The 27,497-nt window shown below is 37.7% G+C and overlaps 1 protein-coding gene and 1 long non-coding RNA gene across 2 annotated transcripts in view; one reads left to right on the top strand and one right to left on the bottom strand.

Moving 5' to 3' along the window:
• Positions 1-18,003, bottom strand: part of LOC141926174 (uncharacterized) — a 33,794-nt gene extending 15,791 nt beyond the window's left edge. Inside the window, exons 1-4 of the long non-coding RNA XR_012624052.1 lie at positions 17,859-18,003; positions 11,480-11,539; positions 3,388-3,559; positions 2,884-2,953 (exon numbers count right to left, since the gene is read on the bottom strand). This is a non-coding gene — a long non-coding RNA (uncharacterized LOC141926174). The remainder of the gene's footprint in view (positions 1-2,883; positions 2,954-3,387; positions 3,560-11,479; positions 11,540-17,858) is intronic.
• On the top strand, positions 417-27,381 carry DHX32 (DEAH-box helicase 32 (putative)). The gene is made up of 11 exons (XM_074831515.1): positions 417-686; positions 3,390-3,583; positions 6,243-6,615; positions 9,206-9,451; positions 11,681-11,780; positions 11,893-12,051; positions 21,589-21,780; positions 23,428-23,577; positions 24,681-24,871; positions 25,741-25,922; positions 27,189-27,381. The coding sequence occupies exons 1-11, from the start codon at positions 417-419 to the stop codon at positions 27,379-27,381; spliced, it is 2,250 nt and encodes a 749-aa protein (XP_074687616.1).
• The last annotated feature ends 116 nt before the right edge of the window (positions 27,382-27,497 follow it).

The raw sequence follows: 27,497 nt of genomic DNA, 5'->3' as shown, positions 1-27,497 counted from the left end.
TCAGGCTCAGCGTGCTCTTTCCCAATTATTCTCCAGCCTGGCCGAGCAGCCGCAGACAAGAGCAAACACACTGGCTGGTACTCATGGTCTGGCTTTAACATGCTACTAAAGTGCAAAAACTACTCAGCTTCTGTTTAACATCTTTTGGTTTAATCACTGCTATTCTGAAGAGTTTGGACAATTTTTTAAAGTTATTTTCTTGAGGCTCATTCGGGTTATTAAACCACAAACAGACACAAAAGAAGGCAGCTGGACCCCAAGACTGAACTTTTAAACTGAAGAGCTGGGAAATACTAATCCTGAAGGAAGCAGAAATGGATTTCCTAGGGTTTGAGGGGCCTGAATGATCAATCAGTACACAAAGGACTCCTTCCATTACTAATGTGTTTTTGCTGGGAATAATATATGTAAGAAAAATGGAGTTTTTAACCTTTTCTCCAGAGATCCACTGCTTTTCAGAATTGCTTGACTGCAGCGATGGTGATGAAGAGGAAATACTAGTATGCGGAGAAGATTTAGAGCTCAATCCTTTTGATGGCTTGCCTTACTCTTCCCGTTATTATAAACTTATGAAAGAAAGAGAAGAACTTCCAGTGTGGAAAGAGAAATACACTTTTATGGAAAGTTTGCTTCATAATCAAATTGTGATTGTGTCTGGAGATGCTAAGACTGGCAAGAGCTCCCAGGTCAGTACAACATACTTGGGCGGGGGGTTTTTTATTACTTTTAGAACATTTAATGTTGTACACTTTTCAGAGTTACTATTACCATTTTATTAATAGTACATATTTCTAAAACAGAAAAATCTTTTTGCAATGAATTTACTATTCACTCCTGCTGCCCTTTACTTCCATTAGGCACATCAATATCCAGCTTTATATTATACTAGTATCTGGTTTCTGTTAGTAGTGGGCTGTTGCTATGCTGAGTACTATATGGTATTACAATGTAATAACATCCAGTTCGGAAGAGCCCAGCTGCATGGTTGTATTGAGTTTAGCAGTTCTCAGTGTAGAAACAGATGTGCAGCCATGTATTTTAGTCTGAGGTAATGAGGCCAGAGACGGAAAATGAAATACAGAATGTGAATAAAGATTAATGCAGTCAAATATAGATTTAAAATATATATACATTATATATATAAAAATTATGTACATTATATATATATTTAAATAACTTCCTTCAAATATTCACAATTGACACTTACTTTACATTTGTCCATTACAAGGCATTTTCACTTGGTTGATGATGTCTTCTGGGCTTCAGGGTAAGCTGAGCACTGAAGAGTAACATTTCTCAGACTGACTGTCTGACACACTGTTATAAACAACTAACAAAAATCTCAAACTACAACTTTTTTTGTACTAAATACTAAATTTAAAACTATCAAGCGCTTTCTGAACACCAAACACCACATGCATTAGCTACTATAGTTCAAAATTCAGAACCAAATATACACATAACCTGAAAAAAAATATGTATAAAGTATTATTGTATCTATCAGTATGTGCACTGTAAATTTTTGCTTTGTTTGTATATCGCAACATCACATCTCAACTTGAAGACCTATCAAATACATACTTTCAAATGTCATACAGAATGCATCAGCTAAAATCCTTCCCTGCTGAAATTACAGGTGTATTTCCACTGTCTTCAGAGGCCAAGGCTAAGCGTAAAATACTTTAGGACTTATTTCAGGTTGCATTAGTATTTTATCAATAAATCATTCCTTGTACATTTGGCTGGCCACTGTTTTGTTCATTTGGATAATTTTATTGCCACCTCCTTAATAATGATTGTCATTTATCCTCTTTTTGTCCACCATCACATTGAATGTTCAGTGGAAAAGGTAAACTCTGCAATGCCTGTGTTGGGTTCAATGCATATTCTTACTTGGAATGTGTGTTTTTGTTCTGATATGTGCTGTATCAGGAAAGAAATATAGTGGATTTGCAGGCAGGTCATAAGAGAAGGTGAAAAAGTTCTCAGAGAATGAAGTACTGAAATCAGTAGGGCTGTTTCTCAGGGAGATGTAATGGTCTTTCCCCCACTTCAGCCAAGAGCAAATGTTTTTTCCAAGAACACACAACTACTTGACAGAACTCATGTTAAAAGACATCACTGAAGCCAAGATCTCAGTTGACTCTAAATACACAAATATCCAGTAGGACTATCAAATTCTGTTGTAATAATATGTAACAACCTAAGTCTGTTACCACAGTAAGCAGAGAAATTTCAAGCAAGTGTTATAAACCAAAATATTATTGTTTATGACTGGGATCAGGAGAAAACTTTCCTGCAGGTGAAGCTGTAGGATAATTACGGTTGCAGGGCATCTCATATCTGCCAGAGACTTTGATGCTGGACACAGCTAGAGATCACATACTGAACTAGAGACATCACACTTCTCACTGAAAATTCCTATGTTCCTATAAAAAGCATAAACACCCAGCTGGTGCCTGGAATATTTTGGGGAGTGCAAAGTCTTTACTCCTTGCTATTAACTGTAATCTATACAAAACAAACTTTGTATAATAATAAACTACTTGATAAGAAACGTTAGCTTTTTTAATTGTCCTTAAAAATAAGATGTCACATTGCTGACTGTTTTTTAAACATTTTTAGGAATATAAATAACTATATGGAAATAGATTATATGTGGCTGATGCAACCCAGTTTATATATGTTAAGGATTTGAAAACTAATACTTTCACTAAAATAATATTTATAATGTAATTTTACTTTCTTATTACAATAACACATTAATATTTTCTTGTGTTGATTTTCTACTGTAAATATATGCATTAGAGAACTACTGCATAAGTTTCTGGAGCAGTTCATTTTCAGTTATCTTTGTTTACAGAGTAATAAATCTGAAATTACATATATTTACTGTGGCATTTGTCAGTTTGAAATCCTCTTCTTCCTGGGACATGTTTCTTGTGTCAAGCACCTGAATAAGATATAGCACAGGCAGGTTTACTGCTGAGCCAGCTGAGAAGCCCCTGACAACAACTGCACTAACATTGTTGGATCAATCAGCAGATGCTCAAGAACGATACTGCCAGTGTTACCTGCTCCCCAGAGGCCAATTCTGTCCTTCCTGCAATACATTCAAACTAAGCTGAGTCCAGCCGAGAAATTCCCAGCTAAACCTTCTAGCCCATGTCACTCCAGCTCTTGACTATTTAAGAGATTCTGGATCTTGACATTTATCAAGGCAGATAATTTCTGCGTTAGGCGCCGCTCATCTGTCAGTAGTCAGGCAGACGGTAAGCAGTGAGTGGTCAGGTTGATTTAGTTCTTCCACACTGTCTACTTCTTATGCATTACAGTCTCTGCTACATGTGTAAAATACCAAAGACATCCGTTTTATTATTTACTTACAGATTCCTCAGTGGTGTGCTGAGTACTGCCTTTCTGCCCGCTATCAACACGGCGTGGTTGTATGCACCCAGGTACACAAGCAGACAGCGGTGTGGCTGGCACTGCGCGTAGCTGATGAAATGGATGTCAACGTTGGCCACGAAGTGGGGTATTTCGTCCCATTTGAAAGCTGCTGTACAACAGAAACTATCCTGAGGTTTGTGCGTTTGGTTTTTAATGCCTTCAAGCTAATATGTAGCTTACAGTTCTTTGCAAGTGCAAAAGTGTGCAGGTGGTTCGTTGCACCACTCCACTAACGGGGTCAGGACAGAAACATGTCATGTCCCGCTCAGACGAGGGAGACAAGTGACTCAGATTCGTAAATCCCCAACGGAGTGGACAACAGTGAGACAAGTCTCAAAGTCCAAACATTTATTAACTGCCCACAATGTACTAATTGGATACACAATAATTACAGAATCACAGAATCATCTCGGTTGGAAAAGCCCTTGAAGATCCTCCAGTCCAACCATTAACCTCACACTGACCGTTCTCAACTCCACCAGATCCCTCAGTGCTGGGTCAACCCGACTCTTCAACCCCTCCAGGGATGAGGACTCCCCCCCTGCCCTGGGCAGCCCATTCCAACGCCCAACAACCCCTTCTGCAAAGAAATACTTCCTAAGAGCCAGTCTGACCCTGCTCTGGCGCAGCTTGAGGCCATTCCCTCTTGGCCTGGCACTGGTTACTTGGTTCAAGAGACTCATCCCCCCTTCTCTGCAACCTCCTTTCAGGGAGTTATAGAGGACTATATATATAATAATATATATAGTATATATTTTTTTTATATGTTATATTATATATATATATTTGGCTAAGTATATAACAAGTTGTGGCAAGCAATACAGTATGCCTTGCATTGCTTAATGGTAGTGAAGGAAAAGGGAAAAAAGGAAAGGAGGGAGATGGGGAGAACAGAGACATAGAGATCACTGGTCTGGGTTCCTGTGTCAATCCCACCAGCGAGGGTTCCAGGAGGCATTCATCTTCTTCAATTCACTTCACTCTCCAGACCCGCCCCCCCTCCGTGCTCTGCCCCCCCTCGATTTATACACACTTTCCTTGGGTCCATCCCCTAGGTCGACCCACATACCTATGTATGGGGAGGGGTAGGGTGTTTCATGGGATGATGTAATTAGCATGATCTTGTTAGTCTTCATTAGCATATCCAGGGGTGTTAACTTTAATATTTCGTGGATAACGAAGCAAAGCTCATTCACCGGACAGATGGCCCTTGAAACTTGACCAGGTGCCCCAGAGCAGAACCGTCCTGTCCCCACAGGGCTCCTCCCTCCAGCTGCATCCTGTGTTATTGGGGCAGCCTTATCAGCTTCAGCCTCCACACCATCCACCCCGCGACTATAGTCCCATTATTTGTGAGTGTTTGAGACATTCCTTAGCTTGGAGGGCCTCCACTCCCCCCACTATGCTTTATCTCTTTCTCAGGCTGTTTTTCTCAGGCTTTGTTTCTTTCAGGACCTATTTTTACAAGTTGTCTCTCTCAATAACCTAAGCACTGTGGGGAAACATTGCTATAGTTGCAAAAGATTTTTCCATTCAGTATGAAAACAAAAAAAAACAACACTGCTTTATAAAGCTGAGTATAATACTTTAAAATGCAGATACTGGAGATTTCATGATTAATCACTAAGCTGTAAAAGGCTTGAAGGAGCTATTCTGTGCTAAATTGTAGTAGAGATTTAAGTGGGCAAGGTTATCATCTGTGCAAAACTTCATTAAGCACCTCAGTAACCTCCATATCATTCTATATTTTCTTTCTGTTTTCCAGTACAGCAGTGTTCATTACCATAAGAGAACATGGGATAATCCATCACAAAGTAAAGCTGGAATTTAAAAGCAATCAAAAATCATGGCTAGAAAAGAGTGTATTCAGTAACAAGAGAAAAAAGCATTTAGGAGGATTTTTAAGAGATAAGAAATGCACTTAATGTATTAAATATAAGCAGGTGACAGCAGCAACACAGGGATTCAGATTTTGAGCCTCTCTGAAAGTTAGGAGAGTTATTTCCTCTGGTTCCTTCATATGGCAGGCACAAACTATAAAATCTAGATCATAAGCCTTTTTCCCAGCCACTGATTTCCAGTGGAGAAGAGGATACTCACCACTTCTGAAAATCAAGTTCAAACGCTCTTCCTCCTGTTTGTCCTTTCTCTTTTACGGAGAACTCTGTAAACCTCATCCTGCAGCACATCTTCCTGCAGCTACTCCTGATGTGAAAGCGAGATGAATCTTATCCTCTCACACTTTGAAACCTGGTTCAAGAATTCAAAGTCCTGCTGAGCAACACAGCAAAAAATAATATCCTTTCAAAAAATATTCAGTAGCAGGAATAATAGGGATAAAAGTAAGGAGGGCCTTACGGTATGAATTAATCTGGCATCTTGGTTCTGTCACTGCCTCAAGTGCACGTGTATACCTTTTCCTCATCTAAAAGTATCAGCTCCTAGATGAAAAATTGGTTATGGCACGCGATATGCTTAGATGGTTTGGAAGATGAAAGGTAATATAAATTAGGATTTTAGGGCAGAAGTATTTCTTCTTTTGCCTAGAGCATCCTTTCGACCATAGGGCCACTTAGTGTGACTGACTTACATTGCGTTTCTAGCTACTTAAAGGATTTAAACATATAGTTGAGATCTTGATATTGTCCACAGAATAGACTCTCTGTTCTTATCAAATCTGTCTTGCTAGAACAGAAAGAACCAAGCTGTCCCCAAGATCCTGAATTAATTTCTTACAATCAGATCTGAATATTCCAAGAAACTTTGCAGAGTTTTCTGTTCGTATGTTGCAGATACTGTACAGATGATATGCTCCAAAGGGAAATGATGTCTACGCCTCTTCTGAACTATTATGGTGTTATCATCTTGGATGATGTGCACGAAAGAACTGTTGCAACAGATGCGTTACTTGGCCTGCTTAAAGATGTCTTGATATCAAGACCAGAACTGAGGCTGGTAATACTCACTGCGCCTCATATGTCCAGCAAACTGCAGAATTATTATGGCAGGATCCCCGTCATAAGAGTGGAAAACAAACACCACGCAGAGGTGGTATACTCTTGCAGCGTTCAGAAAGACCACTTTCTGTCTGCACTAAGACTGCTCTTTGAGATACACCACACAAAAGAGAAGGGTGATATTGTGATCTTTCTGGCATGTGAGCAAGTAAGTTACTAACCAATTCCAATATTTCTGATTTTAATCAAGAAACAATTTACATCTGTGTTTTTATATGATCTATAAATACCTTGTTGCCAGTATCTAAGACAGAAGACACTGCCAACAGTTTTTATCATTTCAGGTTTTTCCTACAAAGAAGTTATGGTATACATAACACTATTATATATATAGCATAAGCTAATACAAGGAACTTGTAGATTTTCTGTAGGCTTAAAGAAAGGCCATCATCCTTCTGCGTCATGCAAAAAGTAGGAAAGGTGGCATACAGGGACAGGGGCCATAGATACAGGCAGTTAACACAATGCAACCTATTCTGGCATCGGGTACCCCACACTTTGTGTTACCTCTGTTTTGCAGGAAGGGACACGTGTCCTACTTCACATGAATGTTTTTACCTTAAACCTGCCTACAAGGTTTTTCCATTTCCATCCTCCTTTATGGCTGGAAACTTCCCAACCATTTGTGTACACCACAGCAGGAGGCAAATGTCAGTCCAAACGTGCTACAGATAACCCAGAAATCTGCACGGGCTTGGCTATTCTAAATAGTGGCATCTCTAAATCCCTGAAGACAGCAGTAACGCCCCAAATTTACTGCTGCATGATCAGTCCTTCTGAAAAAAATTTCACAGTACTTTATAGCTGTCAGAGCAATCTGCCCATCAAATAAACATTTTAAGACTTGAAATTCTTATGAATTATTATTTCCTGACAGTGATCTTCAACCTTCCACTTTGAATCATTAAATCTGCTTTAGAACAACAAATTCACCCTAGTAGCTCCAGGAGAGAATGAGTTTCCACAAGCAAAGATAAATTACCATAATCTACCCAGGTGGTATTGCTGGTAAAAAGGGATGGACATGTAACACTTCTAATAATGCTAATGATCAGTTGTAAACTTTATAGACATAAATTTTACAAACAATGAATTAATGAATTCTCTGTATCAGTTCCCATATTTACAGTAAGTAATGTTAGAGAGAAAACACACAGTCTTTCCATTTCAAAGGACTGGGAAGAAAGCTTTACTTCTGCTGAAAAATATTTGATGGGCAAGTCCCACACAGTACTAAAATAATAGTTTCTTTCTTACCGAGAAGAGGTTTCTTAGTTCTCGCTCTCATGATGAACAAAACACTCGTTATGAACTGTTATTCCACAGTTCATATCCCATGCATTCTTGCTTAACTGTGATTTAAAGTTTTAATATATTGTTAATGGCTCACTGTTCCCTAGCACTCCACTGCCTTCTAAACTGAACAAAAATATGAATAAACTAAGAACATTAAGATTTATGTGTTGTCTTCATGACAGCCTTGCTATTAGATGCCACTGTCATATCTTTATAAGAATTTTTATAGAATACTTTCAACATGTAACTATTATGAATGTAGTGGCACTGTCAAATAGAAACTCAATCTGTTTTTTCAATTTTGAAAAATGTTTGCTAATAAAAATGCTTTTGAAAAAGAAAAATCCCTTTCAAACTCAACAAGTCTGTGATTGATTTTTGTATACCTTTAAAACAAATCGTTCACAACACAAATTATTTTATATTTTAAAGACTAAACCAACAACAAACGACCCCTTTTGCAATTTATATTTGACCTCTGAATTTGTGGACTGTTTTAAAGGTGATGTTCCATTAACACAGCTTAGAGACATTTTATTGACTTTTTAAAGTCTTCATAGAGTTTATTAATCATTAGGGAAAAAAAAAAAAAACAAAATAACCATTACAATACTTATATCTTCTTAAACATAATAATTAAGGCAAAGTAGGGACGTTTCTGCATACTTTGATCTTTTTACATATTGTAATTGGACTAAGAACACAACAGTAGTTCCCAAAGTGACCCAAGCAGGGGCTCTGCCCTTTTAGCCCTTCCAGTGATGGGGACAGCCGGGATCAGAGAGTGTTGGAGCAGCGATTTGCTGTGATCTCTCCCGACTCAGGAGCACCCATGCACACTGCACTGTGGCCAGCAGTACTGGGCACCCCATTGCCAGCCCCGGGGCACGCCGTGCCCCCGTAAAGAGCTCTCTTCCGGAGGACACTGAGGGCACCCACCTGCACAACCTTGATTCCAGCAGAAGAGAAAACATTTTGGGCGCACGAGTGGGATACCTGAGTACCTGCTACAGCACTGCCAGCCCTACACACATGGCAAATTTTCACCTATCTCTTTGGCTCTAAATCACTGATGTGGATGCATCCTACATGTCCTACATACATAAAGTTTAGTGACCGGCTCTCATGGTTGGTTTGGATATGATTAAAACTAGAGAAGACTATTCTGAAAATTGCAGAAGAGAAAAAGACATTTCAAAAACCAGCCCAGCTTCTCCCTGGTCTACAATTAGTAGGTACAGTCAGTACATTCTCATACATAGTTCTGTTCCCTGTTTTTTTCCCTTTAATTATTAATCATGTAAGATTTAAATGTTTTGATAGTTCGATACATAGTTAAAATTCACTTTAGAATAAAAAATTTCTTTAAAATTAAATATTGACATTTGTTTTTCATACTCATGAGGAAAAAATAAATAAATAAATCTTTCTCCCGATTACAGGAAATTGAAAAAGCTAACCAAATGATTAGACAGGAGCAGTCTAATTTAAATCCTGACCTTGGAGAACTCATCCCTGTTCCTTTATACCCAACAAAACAAGATCTAATTCCCAAACCAAATCAAGACAAACAGAAATGGTGCAATAAATACAGAAGAAAAGTGCTACTCACCACAAGCTTTGGACAATCTTTGATTTGGATTAAAAATGTAACCTTTGTCATTGATGTCGGTGTTGAAAGAAGAAAGGTTAGTAAAGTTAACCAGAATCAGTATGCTGAAAAATGAACTATGCATAAAGTTTTTTTTCAGGGTGGGGGAAAGGGAGATGTGCAGCTAATAGGTTGATGCAAATGGTTTCTAAAGGATCAAATATTTTTCTATTCTTTCATAAGTCAGATCCTATCATAGTTTTAACATTCATGTTAACACATTTTAAATAACTTTCATGGACATGTCATGTGAAAACCAAGCAAGAAAACAGTTACTTCCTAAATTTTGTCAGAAAACAAAATTTTCAACTTTCTAAAGCCAGATTAACACTCTCAGCTGAAACTGCCACTCATCTGGGCACCAAACCAATGACTTTTCCTTTGCAAACTATATCTCTCACCTTAGTTTTGGCCTATCAGTCATAATTATCTCTTCAGTATCTTATAGATAGAGCAAAATATAATCAGTTCTTGGCTACCTATTGGCAAATTACCTGGTTTAGTAGATTAACCTCATCCCTTGTTTAACAACTTTGTAATCAGCATAGTGCCACAGATCATGTAACAGCAATGGATGTTCACACAGGGAACCACTCCTTTTTAAAGCTGCTTGCGCTCCTTCCAGATACGTGCTTCCATCCTAGTACCTCAAAATGCTGCAATTTATCAAATTAATCTTTGACCTTTTACAGTTCATTCTAAGTACGCCCTCAGTTCTTATTTTCCACCTCATCCTGGGAAGGACTCGTGCAGCTGCAAACACATTTCTCTTGTTTCTTTCATTTTTACCAAACTGATGCCCTAAAGAATGAGTGACTAAGTAGGAACAAGTCACTACATGAATTGGAAAGCTGCACTACTACAGGCTTTGTAATATCCTACATGTCTTGCTAGTCAAAATAAATATTCCAGTAATAGGCAAAAGAAACAATATAATCCAGTTTCTTTATATAATCCAGAATGGAATCACCAAGGTTGAGGCTGTGTTCCTAATTTTTGATCAGGAATCATTAATCCTGATTAGCGTTGAAAATTGTTAAGGCAAAAGCTTGGGAACTACTACTACCTTTCATTTTCATTGCAAAGAAGTGTGTCTAACACTGTCATTTTTAAAGGTTCTCATATGGGGGTTATAAACTAACTCAGTCTCAAATCAAGGAAAAAAAAAAAAAGTCATACTTTTGTGTGAAACAAACAAAAGCCTAAAAGCAGTTTTCAATTAGGCCATGCATAACTCAACTTATTTCTGAAGCTACAGTTGTCTTGGACTATGGAAATGAATCTCACTTCCACGGTAATCTGAAGCCCAAAGCAAATTTCAGTGCTTCCAGACTTCTGTGAATCAGAAATATGAAGCAATGGGAACAAATCAGTTTCAACACCTCTATGGGTTACACTATTTCTACCCTTTAATTCAACTATTTTGTCCTAACAGTTAAAGTTTAGTCCTCTAATATTCATTCGTCAGCAGCTCAAATTCACATTCAATCCATATGGCTGAAAGTCAGTTGAACATAGAGGGAACAGGCAAAGGTTTGTGCAGAAGAAAATCCTGTGCAAGTCTCACTGTTGGGATATATAATAAATTTACCTGGAGGAAAAGAAATTTGTTCCCTGTACTGAAGCACATTTTATCTTTTTTATTAAAACCCTGCTTAAAGTAGACAGAGTCGATTTGGCTCACATGACTAGAAAGTTGCCTTATCCAGATATTTAATGTCTTGCCTATACCACAGGTGCTTATGGACATCATCTGGTGGCCAGAACAGCAAGTGAATTGGCTCCTCAGTTTAATCAAAATAAAGTACAATTAAGAAAAAAATAAAATGGGGCATTGTATACCTTTGTTAGTGTCCTTGTCTCCTGTACTGAATCAACAGATTTCAGCATTAAGACAAAAACCTGGAGTTATGGAACAAAATGTTATCAGACAATGTTGGGATTCTGTCATTGGAAGAAATAAATAATCTTTTTTGATGCTTTTCTTGATGATAGCATAGATATACATTTTGTGCTCTAAAGTACATTTCTTCAGAAAAAGACATTCATCTTAGAGTATACTTACAGAGTTATTGCAGAACGTGTCTGTCAATTTATCAAAGTGCTGACTGCTCTCATTTCCAAGCTGGTGAAATACGTAGCATAAAAAGAAATGAAACTGTTACTACACTTTCTGTAAAATGACCTAGACAAAAATTCAATACAAGACCATTAATATTTTTGTAGTCTTCACTTATCTGATGCTTAATATCTCTTTCATTTAAAGGTGTACAATCCTAGAATCAGAGCAGACTCTGTTATAACGCAGCCTATCAGCAAAAGTCAAGCAGAGATGCATAAACAAATTCTGGGCATGTCTTCATCAGGTAGAATTATTAGCTCAAAATTTAAATCCATTAGCTCAAATTCTTAATAGAATCAAAGTGGCAATGCAAAAAAAAAAAAAAAAAAAGGTAATTTTCCTAACATCTCTTCCAGGAAAAATCTTCTGCTTGTATCCTGAAGAATTTACATACAAAGAAATGAAACCACATGTACCAGCCAAAATACAGGAATCAAACCTAACTAACATGGTTCTCTTCCTGAAGAGGATGGATATAGCAGGCTTAGGACACTGTGACTTCATAAGTAGGCCAGGTAATGATGATGCACCAATTTTCCATATTTTCACTATTATTTTTGCAGTTATTTAAAGGTTAATTTCACCCTTTTATTCACTGTATTGTTTTTTATTTAAGTACTTGTAATAATATCGCCACTGATTTTACCATTTACCCGCTAGTTCACAATGCAATAGCTGCACTTAGAAAAACGGTACCAAGTATGAACTGTTTGCTCTGAAAAAGACCATAAAGTATCTGAATGGAATTGGAATAGAAAAAAGAAAAAAAAAAAATCAATATTCCAAATATCTTTTCATCTAGCTTTCATATTATTTTCCTGGAACCCACAAAGAAAATTTGTGTGCTGTTGTACAGGGCATTGTACAGATATCTAAGAAAATATATTCCTTTAATCAAAAGTTTACAATCCAAATAAACTACTGTTGTTACCTAGGAGATATATTTGGAGGAAATCAGCTTTCTTCTTATCCTCCAGCATCTCCCACCTCAAATTTACAATAAGCTGTTACTTAAGGATGATATTATTTATAAAATAAACCCAAATAAACTTTCAATACTAGATAGGGAATACGCTGAATTTTGAGGTAAGAGTATGAAGAAAGTGGTTGCTTATTTTTTAAAATTTTTCTGACTTCATATCTTATGGCTTTTTGTATAGAAGGATATTTTGCTCTGCTCTGACCTACCACAGACCTAAAACCCAAGTACCACTGCAAATTCTGCTGATGATTTGAAGCCAATTAAAGTGAGGGAAATAGCACTGATTCCACCAGTTTGGGGATCATGTGACCTATTGCTAGCTTCATTTATGATAATTTTCCAGGGCAAGAGGAAGAATTCTTGTATTATCCTCCCTTTTCTCATGCACATACACAAAATTAGAATGGTCACTTGCCTTCTAAGTGTTGTGCACTGTAATTAATCAGTAATAAAGAGTTTAATTCCCACTGCTGGATGTTATAATAGATTGTAAGTGGAATTTTTAAGTAGAATTTATTCTACTTTTCCCTTGTCTGCCTGTTTAGCAGAAACATGCCTAGAGGAAATGTGAAAAAACATTGCCAGTCTGAGTGGTAACTAATTCAAGATTGATGAGAACCAAAATATTTTGGCCTCGTGAGTGTCACCTCCTGTGTTGAATCTAGGAAACCTTTATGGAAAATGTTTATGGAATACAGTTGGCTTCTACTTAAATTTAGAAAGTATTTTACTAAAAAAAAAGAAATATCCTAAAATGTATTAGTGCTCTTATTGGATATGAAGAAAGTTGCTCTTGAACTGTAAAATGAATTAGTAAAGTTATATTAGGAAAAACATTCGGTATTTTGTGATTTAAAGGCACAACAGAGGCAGTTGGTATTCAGAGAGAATGAAATGCTAAAGGCATTTAAGGATTTCACAGATGTAGGAATTCTAAGTTTTGTCTGTATTTTTGAGATAATGCAGCTGAAGACAGCATCCTGCTGATGTGTACAAAATTGTAAAGGCATTTGATGAATGCATCAGCTTTACTTGGTGGGGCATCAAATATGAAAAAGTTTTTGCTAACTAGCTCAAAATGCGAGGTCAAGGTATTGAAAAGTTTGAGTAATTACTGAAACAGTGTGAGGAATGTTAGACAAACTGTTTGAACGAAAAAAAAATCCCACAAAGGGAGATGAGAAACTCTGCACAATTTCCTGGTCTTCTTCCCATCTTAAGGCCTCACACAATTAAATATTTGAAACACTGCTTTAACAACTCTTCCTTTATCCTAGGATAGATCACATTCTGGCTTTCTTTGCCTCGGGGCTTTCTTTTTCCCACTTCTGAGCAGGGAACAAACCTCTTTCCTACTAACGCTTAAGTTATATCCCTACCGCAGTTCTCCGGAGATGACTATAAAGCTCACACTATCAGAATACAGACAGTTTGAAGTACCTGGTGTGAAATACATTTGCTTGAAAGAAACAGGAATACTGAAGTAAGCAAATTTGTAAGGGGAGTTAGTTATTTTTTAGAACAACTTACAGAACTCAGAACATAGCTTTCAAGCACATAAAACCTTTTGGGTCCTTCATCCTCCCGAGAGCTTTGGGTCAGTGATCTCAGTCTGTGAAAGCCCAAGTTTTCTCATTCTGTGCTGAGATTGCCCCAACCTGCCACACACAGAAGCAGAGACTGACCCTAAAGTCACACCATGGAGTCCTTCCTGCCCAGCTCCAGACACCTCTGGTACTCAGTTAAAGGGTGGCCCTGAAGCTTTTTCATTGCTAACAGATGTTACACCTTTCTGGGTTATGTACTGTAGGAGAGTGTTGTGGAGGAGGCAAAGAGAAGAGCTATCAGACATGGAAAGCATCCATCCTCTCTTGAGCAAGAGAGTTTAGTTTCCCAAAAAGGCTTCAGTATCATTGCTCCAGTCAGTTTAGTTGCATAAGCCTTCTGTAAGCCCAAGTGATGAGCAAGACTGAGGAAGAGGAGGAGGTGTCTCTGAGATGGTATTCAGACCTAAGAGAAAAAGATGAGCGACAAAGCTCACAAACAAGCAGTGTGGCTTTTCCGACCCTAAGAAAACTCCTGAGCATAACAGTTCTTATTCACAACTACTACCGATATATATACAAAGCAAATTTGCCCACCCTCAACCAAACGTGGCACAAGATCAACTGGACCAAAAAAACCCAACCCACAAACGAGCAAACAAAATGACATGGCAGTATTTTCTATATTTTCTAGACGCTTTCATTTGACCTGGCCAGATCAAGTGATGCTCAGAGTACACAAACACTAAAAACACAAATAGAATTTCTATTTCTCCTCAGCACAGTTTGTCCTGGGCTTGACTATTCCATGTCTCTTCATGTCCTTGGACTTGATTTCTCTTTGAGTAAAGGGAGTAAACACATCGCAACATCTCCCACGTGCCACACATGCCACAGGCTTTCCTATGCACCGTTTTTGTTCAGCTAACATTCTCAAGTTTTCTTTGCAATTGGAACAGATGGAGGCTTTGGCGGTTTTTTAACCCAAGGTAAATTTCTCCTAAACAAAATAATGTTTTCACTGAGATGACAGAGCAACATATGAACGTGAACTGGTGAACAAACAAATCAAAAAGTACACCGAAATTCATAGCAAGAATTCAGAGAGAAGTACTCCAGAGTCCATTCCCTGTACATGAAGTAGAGAACATATAACAGATAAGAAACAAAAATTACATCAGTAAAACATTTTATTTCTGCTCAACCACAATGTGCACAAGTTTTTTTTTCCTGCTGCTCTTTGAGGAAAAATAAAAGCCTGGATTAACTCTGACTCATTACTGCATTATGAAAGCAACAAACATGTCAGGCTTACAGCTGCTGCATTTAATTCACGCTATAATCGAGATGAGCAAATGCAGCAGACTTGTTACCCTTTTTAGAATTCATGAGCCATATGAAAATGTATTTGGCACTGCAGTTCTGAAGTGCATTATTTGAATTCCTGTGCCACTATAATAGGGATGTGTTTACATTTTTATCAGTTAATCAGCTAGATCTTTACTGTGTTATATCATGGGACAAAAGAACTCCTTTCCCATAGATTGCAGCAACATTATGTATTTTTGTAAATCACTGGAAAATCCTTATTTAAACTATGCAAATCAGTATAACGATGAAGCCATGTAAAATTTCCGTAAGAAATCGAGGTGAAAGCAGTTTGCAGATTCGGCATTCATGCAGAATTACCATAAACAATTTTCAGATTGAAATATTTGTTGATGGTCATGGATACCGTGACATGTGAGAGCTATGCTATTATAACCCCACTGAGAATATATTTCTGGAATATCCATAATAATAAGATCTATAGATGCATATAATCTCAAATTGTTTCAGAAAGTAATTTGTTTGCGTATTTTTTCATTAGAAACAGACTGTCAAAGACAGAAACTCTATGTGCCATGTAAGGTCTGCTCAACAGAGATCACTTCATGGCAAATTTATTATCTTAAGTTTATTTGTTGATTCTTTGATGTTTTAATTTCTGAATTTCACTGATTAAATAGTATTATATATCACCTAATGAAAAGCTTTCTGATAGCATAGGCATGGCCACATACTTCATAGTCTGCCCTGCACAAAGCAGTGGAAAAGCATAAAAGGAATTGGAGGAGGTAAGGACCAGACAGCAAACACACACAGGAAGCAAAGTATGGACCAGAGAACCTGACCTTTAGCAGCAGTCCCATATCCATGGGACAGGAGGCCTCAGGAATGGGAGTCAGGGCAGCATGTATAGCCCCAGAACTGAGCACATATCACAGAATCACAGAATCATCTAGGTTGGAAAAGACCTTGAAGATAATCTACTCCAACCATTAACCTCACATTGACCATTCTAAAACACACTGAAGGCAGCCAATTGCTCAGAACAGGGAGCTGGTATCCCAAAGGGCATCTCAAAAATAAGAAGGGGTATCCCAGTTCTGTTAAAGCTGAACTACTCTCATGTCATTTACTAGAGAGTAACAAAAGAAACCAAAGTGATTAAAAATACTTTTTCTGCCATTATATAATATTCTTTAAATTATACTCTTTGTGGATATACACATTGAACAGTCACGTATGTGCTTCGAGGATGACACAAAGCTGATGGAAAACCAACTTCACTGAACAGTCAGTGCTATCCCTGCTGTGTGATTATTATTTGGTATATTTGTGTTAGGAAAATGCAGGTCAGCCTCTGTCCTGGGACCATTCCCAGCCAGCCTGGACGAGTGAAGAAGCAGCATAAGGGGGAATGGAAAGACTGCAAAGTATGAGTTTGGAAAAGTAATTTTTAATGATCAACTATAACTATAATTTCAAAAGAATAGTGATAGAATTGGTGGCTTCAGAGCATGACAGAATCATAAAAAAATCCTACCTCAGAAGATATAGGGGAAAAAAGAGAATCAAGATGAAACCTGCACACAGAAGCTTGTCCTTGCAGAAGAAAAACCTTTGCATAATTTGAAGAAAACTTGGCACTAGATTTCTTCATATCTTCAGTTTGCTATCCAAGGAGCAATGTTAAAAAACAATAACAGAAAAAGCCATTCCGCAGAACTATTCTCCCTGCAGTAATTACTTTGGCAGTTCTTCATGCTGTTAAGCCTAACAGAAGCTGGAAAACCGTGTGGTTTGCCAGGCAGTGAATCAGCTCTTCAAAGACAACATCCCTTCAGCTGACATTCATGTCAGCTCTAACTTTATAACAGTTATTTCTGTGGAAAGTAAAGATCTATCAAGGAAAAGGTATTTTACATACTCAACATTTTCACAGAGTAGGAGACCAGAACACAGGACCTGTAGATCCTCCAGGTAAACACGATACAGCAGTTAAACGGACTATTAAAAATAATGAAATTTACGTTTCATTCCTAATATTCCCTCATTACAGAACTTTAGGCAACTTGATAAATCACTTGCTTCCTTATGCAACAAGAATAATACTTTTGCATTTGTTTTATCATACCTTCAGCACTTCAATTTCAGCCATGTAGGATGTGATACTGAAAAGATTAAAGGCGCAGCTACCTTTAGGAACATAACTTACTCTGTTCATGTCAAAGTTACAAAAAACTATCAAATGAAGAATATAATTTTAAGTCAGCTTGAAACTCTCAGATAAACGATTTCAGTGCTAACAATAACATTTAGTTACATATTTGCTTTACTAAGCCTAAGTATGATCAAGAGTAGAATCTGTATTTATACAAAACTGGTCAGATTTCCTGAAACAAGTCCAGAGCAACCAGTGTTAAGTAGCCAAAGAACACAGCCAAGGGAAAGAAAATAGATAAGGAAATACCTTTTAAACTTCCAGGGACGTGACAGTTTCTTGTTGAAAGCACAGGACACATCTTGAGAGCTTCTTTTTAACTTTGCTCCAGTGAATGCAGCAGTCAAGTCACAAAGCCTTGCGGTTTGCCTCAACAGCGGCAGTAGTTGGTGTTGGCAAGCAGCCCTAGAAATAATGACACTTGCTTGCTAGAAATCATTATAAGACAATGCAGGTTTCTGTTCTTTAAAAAAAGAGGTTTCCAGATCTAAACATGTACACTACTTTTGGTTTATCATAGCTTTTATTTAAATGGAACCATACCATAAAGAACTCTCAAATGAGTGTTTGCTGTTCTTACAACAGCTTTTTATTGATTCAGTTTGTGCCTCAAAATGCAGACCCATATCTGAAAGCTCTATTCTATTTTCTTTTTTTTGTACTGTTTCTTCACCTGCTCTAATCTGCCTTTACTATCTTGTCCTTTCTAGCACAATAAAACTCCAGGAGTCTTCTTTCTTTTTTTTTTTTTTTTTTTGGTAACACTCATAGCAAAATAGGGAAGTAATTTGTGCTTATAAATCTCAAGGCAACTAACTCTAGGGCATAAAAATGCAAATTACTGATGCTATCAGGGGATTGAAATTGGCTGCCATATAACCATATATTTTGTAAGTTCTAGCACGAACTACTTTGTTGATTTCTGGAAATTAGCTTTCCATGATTTCCTAGTAATTACTATACATCTGAATGACCATTTTACTCTCCCTGTTCTTTCAATCACTGACATCTATTTCCTGTCACTCTTATTCTTCATCAGCTGCTACTTCTCACTTCTTTAAACTTACTATTTTCTTCTCAGATGCCTTAGGTTTTGCAACGGCTCATCTTTTATCCCATTAAACCTCATATGTCTGATAACAAATGTTCTCTCTAGACAGACACCCCTTATGTTGTACAGGCAGAAATATAAACTCTAATACTGAAATGAAGCAGGTCCACGGTTTGAATAGGAATTTACAGACTCCTGGGAGAATTTCTCTGAAAACTAATAGTAAGTGTTTTAAAATTAAGTCACAACACTAACAGAATTACATGCTGGAGTTCTGTAAAAGCTCAGGTAAGGGGAATTAGTAAACTATTTTTTCCCTTCAGACATTAGTAATAGAAAAGGGTTAAAAACAACAGGTGCTTGCTTACTTCCCATTTTACTTTTTTCTTTACTTCATTAGAACTAGCTTTTTACAGAGCAATGGCAATAAACTAACAGTTCACTGCCAATGAAGCAAACACCCAAACTCAAGATTTTCTTGCAGGAAGGCAGGGCACCTGAAATGTGGTGTTATGGCTAAATGGGACCTACCAGCTCCTTACAGGCTTTTGCTGTGCTTTTAATCTTCGTGATGCAGAAGTAGCCTGCCAAAGACAAGTTCCCGTTCATAATGAATTCAAGCAAGAATTTATTTCTAGTCATCTACTAATGAAGATACAAGAACAAATACACACCCTGCCTGTGTGGGTAACTGTGGCTGTGGTTTGGGTTTTGTATTTAGAGATTGTTTTCGACATTAATATGCAAACTGACAGCAGCCCACAGAAGCCTGAAAAATTGCCAGTGCTGTCATTAGTTTCCCTGTGCTGGGTACGCTTGGCTGGGGATGAGGCCAAGTCCTGCTGTAGTGGAATTTTTGCCACCAACTTCAGTGGGACTAGAATTTAACTTATCCATAAAACATAAAATATCAAACAGCTCCTTAAGCTGGAATACGGAGAAAGTTGCTGCAGTGATAGGAGAGCAATTACAAATTTAAATGAACTGGCATACATAAAAGATATTGACCACTACAATAAGACCTGGAATAGAAATCTACCATCGAAAAGAGCTGGGAGGAAAGAGCCTTCACATTTCAAGAGTTCCCAAATTTCCACCGTCTTTCATGCTCTAGCAACTACTTTTCAGAGAGCGTAGGCTTAACAACTTCTACTCTGCTTTCAGGTTCACTCTCTCTAGCCCCAGAACTGCACCCACCGTAGCTCTTCTATGCTTGTTTTGCCAAAGGGACCTACTTTCATCAACAGCAGATTTCCTACAGACCTGCTCAAGTTGTCATTTTAAGTACTGATTTGCTTAATCCTGTCCTTTCAGACATGTTTTCTTATCACTGCAACTGTGAGGGTCTGAATTCATTACACCATTCTTTCAGTAGAACAAAGTCTTGCTGAGAAAACAGACTAATTTTTTCAAAATCTGAAGGGAAAAAAAAAAGGTCAGAATAACACTTCACATTCTTCTGGCACCATCTACCGAAAGAAAAAGCAGTCAAGAGTAGTAAAAGGGCTAGGGTACACATAAGCTGCTTCTGTCTTCCACTGCCTCAGGCACAGAAAAGCAAGAGAAAAAGACTGAAAAACAAAAAAATTGGTAAAGGAGAAATCCAGCAAGATACTTAATGAGAGAGTCTTTATCAAACTCCTTCATTATTTACTCCCATCCAGAGAGGTTCAGAAGAGCTACTGCAAATGCCATCATTTGGTCTATTCAGAAATACTGATGAGATATTCTGTATCTTCAGATCTTGTGGGTTGTTGATTTCATTCACCCTCATCCATGAAAGATCTACCTATGACTTGTGGAGGTACTCCTCATAGAATAAGCTTAACATGCCATTGATCAAAAACGAATGAATTGTTGATACTCCACCAGTCTTCAGAAAAAGCACACGTGAACCACTTTAGCCTGAAAGCTCGGTGTCCAGCGTGTGCAGAAGTAAACCTCCCTCCCGAACGCTCCTGGCAGGACTCCGCTTGCGTTTATCTAAGATACAAACCCATCACTTCAGTCTTCCTTCTCTGCTTTCACTGTTCAGACCCCCATCTTAAAACCTCAAACTCTAACACATTATATCCTTCATGTTTGCCTCTGTTCAATCCATCCCGTACTCATGCTCCCACACTGTGTGGCCCAAATTCACTTATTTCCTATTTTTTTCCTGAATTAGTCTCTCAGCCTACCTAATTATATTCCTATATTCACTCACTATTTTTTCTGCCTCGCTGTTGTCACTTCTACCTGTGGAATTTATAAGGAAGTTATAACCCACAATAAGAGAAAATGGAACATTTAATTTTGTGCAGTGAGAAAGTACAGCCAATTGCTAGGGAGACATTTTCTTTTACTATGTTCCCATTTTTCTTCTGACATCATGAGAAACTATGTAAAAAATAATAATAATTTTTAAAAAAGGCAACCAAGAGAACTCCAAATACCTGAAAGAATGAGAAGGCAGCTACAGCTTCTGTAAATGCTTGTCTTTTGGTTTTAGTCCTCTTTCCTAGAGCTGCTGCGTATCTCTCAGCACCCCTCAAACGTGACCAGCCCTCTTTAAAAAGAATGAACACGCACACAAAAAAATACCTGAAGACTGTCAATAGTGGAAGGCGTTTTTGACATAGTCTGGGTGCAATACACTATTCAGCACTGTGTCTGGACTTTTGACAAAAACTGCTCTGACACAAAAAAGATCAACAAAGTTATTTGCAGCCCTATAATTGTTACCCCTTATTTTCTTCCTCCAGAATGTTCTCAGTCTTCTCTTCATCTTATTTATTACTTTTTCTTCTTACTCATTGTCAAATGATAGAAGTCGACTTCTCTAATTTTCACACGGGAAATATACACTGAAATACTATAATGAGAATTCAGACATTCATTTCTATGTAGCCATTCTCAAGAATTTGAATTATCTTTCCTTTTTATTAGCTCCTGAAAGCCTCATGCAGGCTTTGGAAGATCTTGATTATCTAGCAGCCCTGGATAACGATGGAAACCTTTCTGAATTTGGAATTATTATGTCAGAATTTCCCCTGGATCCACAACTGTCAAAGTCAATTCTGGCTTCGTGTGAATTTGAGTGTGTTGATGAAATGCTCACCATTGCGGCCATGGTAACAGGTATTCATAAATAATGTCTTACTGCATGGCTTGTGCCACCTGCCAAATCCACGTTGACTCTTTCAAAGCCTATTCACAAGGGCAACCCAAAGGCAAACTTTTGTTATTCACATCCTGCTTATTTCAAGTAAATTAATATCTTTGGCTGTTTAAGTCTTGACTTTAAGCATGCAGTGAAACACAAGTACTGAACTCCTAAGTAGCACTCCATTTCCATGCTTCAGCTGTCCCACTAGCTTCCAGCCTTTTGTCAGAAAGCACACACAGAACATCCCTTCAAAACGAACTGTCTTATCTCGTATTCATGTACATTTGTTACAGACTGGAGCAGCAAATTAGGGGAACTTCTAATTATAAACAATGTTGAGCTGTTGACCTACAAAGAATTACTTTGCGATCTCGTTTCTCCACTTCAAATATTTTATAAAACTAACATAACCTTAAGTATCCGGACCATGGATCACTCTGCTCCTGCATGGCACTGTGAGACAAACCACCTGGTCCCAAAGACAGGACACATGAAGTCTGGAGCAAGAACATTTATATTAGAAGGCTGTTAAGCATAGAACTTCTTTCATTCGATGTGACAGAGCTTTCAAACCAACACATAAACCCCAGATATTTAAAACTTACTCATTCTGCGACAGCTGCTACTGAAATCTTAATGCATCAAAGATGCACAAAGATTTTAGGTTAACTGAGAGGACTGTAACTCCAGAAGTAAATAATGATGATTACTTCTCAGGATCCCACCAGATCGTGCAGGACAGGGCTAGACTTACATTCTTCTAGGTCTCAGTGTTACATAGTGATGTTGGCTCCTGCAATATTTAGCTGTCTCGCTTCCCTCCACAGCAGCCTCCTAACCATACTGTACTTTGCTACTGATTTTACTGCATAACCCTAGTCCAGAACCAATGCTGGAGAGCTATCTACTCCTCAACAGCCACAGCTTAACCTTGCCCATAGAGAATGTTTTGGCATGGCATTACGGTGCCCTGTCCAGAGGGAATACCCTAGGCCCAGAAATTGGTGAGAAGTCTTCAGTAGCAAGGACGTGAACCCACAGGACACCAAGCTGCATTAGCTGTTCTCCTTACAGAACTACTCGGTTTTATACCTGAGCTGGCTTGATTTTTAATAGTGGGTCTAGACTCATGATAAAATTTTTAAGTATATACAACAAACGTAAATGATTGAGCATAGGGACACTTTAGTTTTTAAAAAGCTCAACCATCTCGGAAGACACAATTATGTAGCACAGTACCAGGACAGAAGTAAAATGCACTGGAAGGCACAAATATCAACATACAGGAGCAAAGGCATTACATCCATACATTTAGTTTCTTTCTATATTAAAGAAACAAAACGCTTGAATTCTCCATAAATTGGATCATGTCATTATGAAGTGTTTTTGGCATCAGTCTAGGAGAAAGCTGCTCACCTTCTTTTGTGTTTATAACACAAATTAACTAAACGGATTGAAAGAACATCCACATGAATAAAACCTTAGTAAATGCAATAGATTCAGCTCTTCAGCAGCAAGATTAAAGGGAATTGAGAAAGGAAAACAAAAATACCAGTGGAGTTGCTATTTGTGCATGCACCTACGTGTTTTAATAACCACTGGCTTGATTTTTTTCTAAGCTCCTAATTGCTTCTTACACGCACCTCCTGGAACAGAAGAGATTGCTCTTACTTGCTGGCGAAAATTCTCACACCCCGCAGGAGATCACTTTACTCTTATCAACGTCTTCAACGCCTTCAAGGAAGCCAGTGCAAACTCCGCGAGCCAATGTAAGTGCACCCACACCAGACAAAATGAAGCACATTGTAACCGATTAGGAAAAAAAAAACCCACACCAAAAATCTGAACAGTCATTGTTAGTATTTAGTACATAAACCCTTTTTGAATAGATTCCTTCTAGAATTGCTGATTTGCAGGGAGAAACCTAAGATAGTAGCCATTGCAAATGAGTATTAGTTTTAGTTTATTAACTGAAAATGACCTAGGACAGTGTACCTCATCCAACAAGGATACGTAAACACTATTGTCATTCGAGGTGACATTGTACAAAGTCAGACTGATAGTTCCTCCTGTACGAGCACATAATGCAGGTTTAAGATGTGAAATGACAAACACAGTTGAGGAGGGACTTGATTCCCCCAGCAGCATAACAATTCTGGTGTTTTTCTGATAGTTGTCAACTATAAGGAAAGTTTAAGGAAAAAAATTGAAAGTAGTAAAGTTCACATTTACAGGAAACCAAATAAAAGCCAGGGGACTGCACAGCAGACACAAGCTCTTCACAGCAATTTCCTGTGCTCAGACATGTTGCTCAAGTTCGTTTAGCCTGATTCCAGTACTTAGACAGCAGAGTGATAAATTTGCATATACTCAATAAAAACTTAGGACACGACAGTAGGATTGTTTCCCTTTCAGTCATGCTGAATGCTGGAGAGGTTCAAGAGAACCGGTCCTTTACCAGCAGGCAGGATCATCACTAGCTCTGCAGATGTGATTTCAGTTCTATATCCTGATCTGAATCCAGAAAGCCTGAAAATAGAGTTGCTACTCGCTCCGTTTGAAGCTACTACTTTTTACAGACCAAATAAGGGATTTTGACTCTTTTTATTCAGAAAGATATAGCTAAAATTCTATAAAACTAAGTAAGGATATCAAGTATTGCCCATTCACTTTACAAGCAACATCAATGAGCCTAAGCTGTCCATATGGCTCTTGTTATCAGAATTTTGGACAGCTCTGACACAGCTACTCGCTCCAAAATGTTTTTAATCTATTGCACCAGTCAAAGAGCATTTTACAGAGCAGTATCTCTGTGGATAGTACCTATCAGTAAGACTTTGCTTTAAGCCAAAATACTGTTTTTCCTCCACAGACTACAGTAATGAGAAATGGTGTCGTGATTATTTTCTAAGCTGTTCTGCACTGAGGATGGCAGAAATTATCAGAGCCGAACTAGTAGAGATTATGAAGCGTATTGAACTGCCCATTTCAGAACCGGATTTTGGATCAAAAGAAAATATACTAAGCCTTAAGAAATCTCTCTTATCTGGTTACTTTATGCACGTAAGGAAAATCTTGTGGTTTCATCTTACTGCATTGTTAAGTTATATAGAATGCTTTCAGAGACTTAAGTTGGGTAGTTAAATCTCTCGATCATCAGAAAGGATACAAGCCATTTTTTCCACAGTGTATCAAACATTTCTGCCAATTCCAATCTTCCCTCTGGGGTTCAGCCTATCACAGCGTGAAGTCCACACACTTCACTGCAAGAGGAATACTCTCAATATGCCTTTCACTCAAGGAATGCTCTTACCTCAAAAAACTCTTTAACTTGTAATATTCTCTCAGACATTATTTCCTTTTTGAAGATGTTTTGGGGAAAATACACTGGAAACAGAGAATTGGCTTGTTGAATATGTTTAGGTATGCCTAATGTACAGCTTTCTTCATCTCAACCAAATGAGGTACTCTAACTGTAACTGTAAACATACACAAGAAAGATTTATTTCCACTTGAAATAATGCTTTCCTTCACATCACTATGTTCCACCTAAATACAAGAACGACCCCTCCAAACTACATGACTTCAAGTGCCCTGCCACACATTGGATTTTAAAGTCTTATAATTCTTTAAGAATACATGTTTTTACACAGACCCTTCGAAGCCAAATTCAGATACTTACTGCATAAGACTGTCCTCATTTGTTGCAGTTTCCTTTCAAACATACAGATCAACATTTTCTTTAAGCTTCATTGCATAGCATCCAGTCCCTAGCTTTCCCACAGAAATTTGGGAAGAGGTTTAGGCTCTCCAGTTGAAAGTATCTGAATACGAGTTTAGTTCCTGGTTTTAATATAATAGGCAAACACTGATCTATGCATCTTGTGCATTTAATTAAGTAATGGATAACTCTTTGCATTTTTTTTTTTTAGATTGCTCGTGATGTAGATGGCTCAGGTAACTACTTAATGTTAACACACAGACAAGTGGCCCAGCTTCATCCTTTCTCATCATATTATAACACCAGAAGGATTCCTGAGTGGGTTTTATTCCACGAGTTTAGTATATCAGAAGATAATTCTATCAGAGTTGTCTCCGAGATATCACCCGATCTGTAAGTTAACAGTGATGAAACTTTCTTCACTCATACTTCTACCACAAAAGCATAATTTAAGTCACAAACAGGGTAAGGCTGTGTGTGTATGCTGAGAGCAATGCTTGAAGTCAACTCTGGTCATCTTCTCCTCTTCCTTCATCTCTGTCATAAAAATAGCTACCCTCTGGTTCCGTTAAGAAAACATTCCAAGCATAACTGATTCGCTCTAGGTGTGAATGGGGGTTTAAAAAAAAAATAATTTAAAGAAAGTCTGTAAAATAGGCATAAGAGAAAAGGACAATCTTCATACCTAATCAAGCAACAGGAGTGGGCATCACTGGAATGAAGAAGTTGTTGCTTTTCACACTTTCTATATTCACTAGTGAATATATGTGGGATAAATTTTATTTCTTTGTTGCCAGTATGGTTCTGTTTGTTCTGTCACTGTGTGCAGCTTTGCTTCATGTGTTCATTTTCCTTCAGAAACCTCACTGCATTAGAGCTCAGAATTATTAAAGAAGGGGAATAACTGTGATCTCACACCCTTACTGTTGTTCTCATGCAAAACAAAACATCATTTAAATCAGCCTTTTGTATTTCCTAATGTGTGCTGATCTGTTCAGGTACTGAAGTAAGTCTCAGTGTCTGCCACTGTAACTGTAATCAGTTCATCTGTTGAAAAAACACCTTACAAGTTGCTGAAGGTTCTTACAAAGTAAGATATACAGAAAAAAAATGAAGGAAGAGTTCACACAGCGCTGTACTCCTAGATTAAGCAAGCTGGAAATTTGTTCCCTGAAAAGCTATTTTCCAGCAAATCTTTTTCTCAACATGTTTTATGTACCCAGCCAGCTAAATCATCCCATATCAACTGTTTATGGATGCAAGACTACAGTCTTCTGCAAAAATCTCTTTACACTGAGAATATACATTTCACTAACCTATCTTTTCTATTTCCAATGTTTATAAGAAAGCCTTTTTCATAACTTTATCGAAGCAAAAATGTTCAAATCCAGAAAAATTACTATTTAATGCAATCTGCAGCATTGAAAACTGAACAATCACTTGAAGTGCAGCCTGAGTATATTAAGTGCAAGTCTACTGAAAGCACAAACTACTATGACAACTTGCACAGAGTTTCGGTTTTGAGTTGAAATGCCAACTTTGTAGCTGTATGCATCAGCATGTTGCTGATGGCTTTTGTACAAGCCTAGAAATAGCTATTCAAACATTTCAAAATTCAGTTAAAAAAAAAAATAATATTTTGTCTTATTTCCTCACCAGATTCGTGGAGCTGGTACCTCAGTATTATTTTAGCAATCTTCCGCCTAGTGAAAGTAAGGATATTCTGCAGGAAGTGATCAATCACTTGTCACCTGTTTCAACCATGAAGGAAGAACAGAAAACTAACAATGACAACAAAGAAAATGAAAAATTTTCCCAAACTCCCACTGAACAAAGATGTATTATTCAGTGATTTTAGACTGAACTATCGCATATTGGACAAATACAAATAAAAGCAGTATATGCAATATACATCCCCATCTTAACCAATGCAATTATTTCAAACTGTTGACATAAACGTATTTCACA

The sequence above is a fragment of the Strix aluco genome, chromosome 7 (assembly GCF_031877795.1).
Source record: "Strix aluco isolate bStrAlu1 chromosome 7, bStrAlu1.hap1, whole genome shotgun sequence".
Classification (NCBI taxonomy): Eukaryota; Metazoa; Chordata; class Aves; order Strigiformes; family Strigidae; genus Strix; species Strix aluco.
The sequence above is the reverse complement of the archived record's forward strand: the minus strand, read 5'-3'. Positions and strand labels throughout refer to the sequence as shown.

What these genes read in the sequence shown, in the direction of transcription:
- DHX32 (XM_074831515.1), top strand. Translation starts at nt 417, where the DNA reads ATGGAGTTTTTAACCTTTTCTCCAGAGATCCACTGCTTTTCAGAATTG. An exon ending in AGACTGGCAAGAGCTCCCAG is followed by an intron (nt 687 to 3,389) that starts GTCAGTACAACA and finishes ATTTACTTACAG; the next exon opens with ATTCCTCAGTGGTGTGCTGA. An exon ending in TGCAAACTCCGCGAGCCAAT is followed by an intron (nt 23,578 to 24,680) that starts GTAAGTGCACCC and finishes TTTCCTCCACAG; the next exon opens with ACTACAGTAATGAGAAATGG.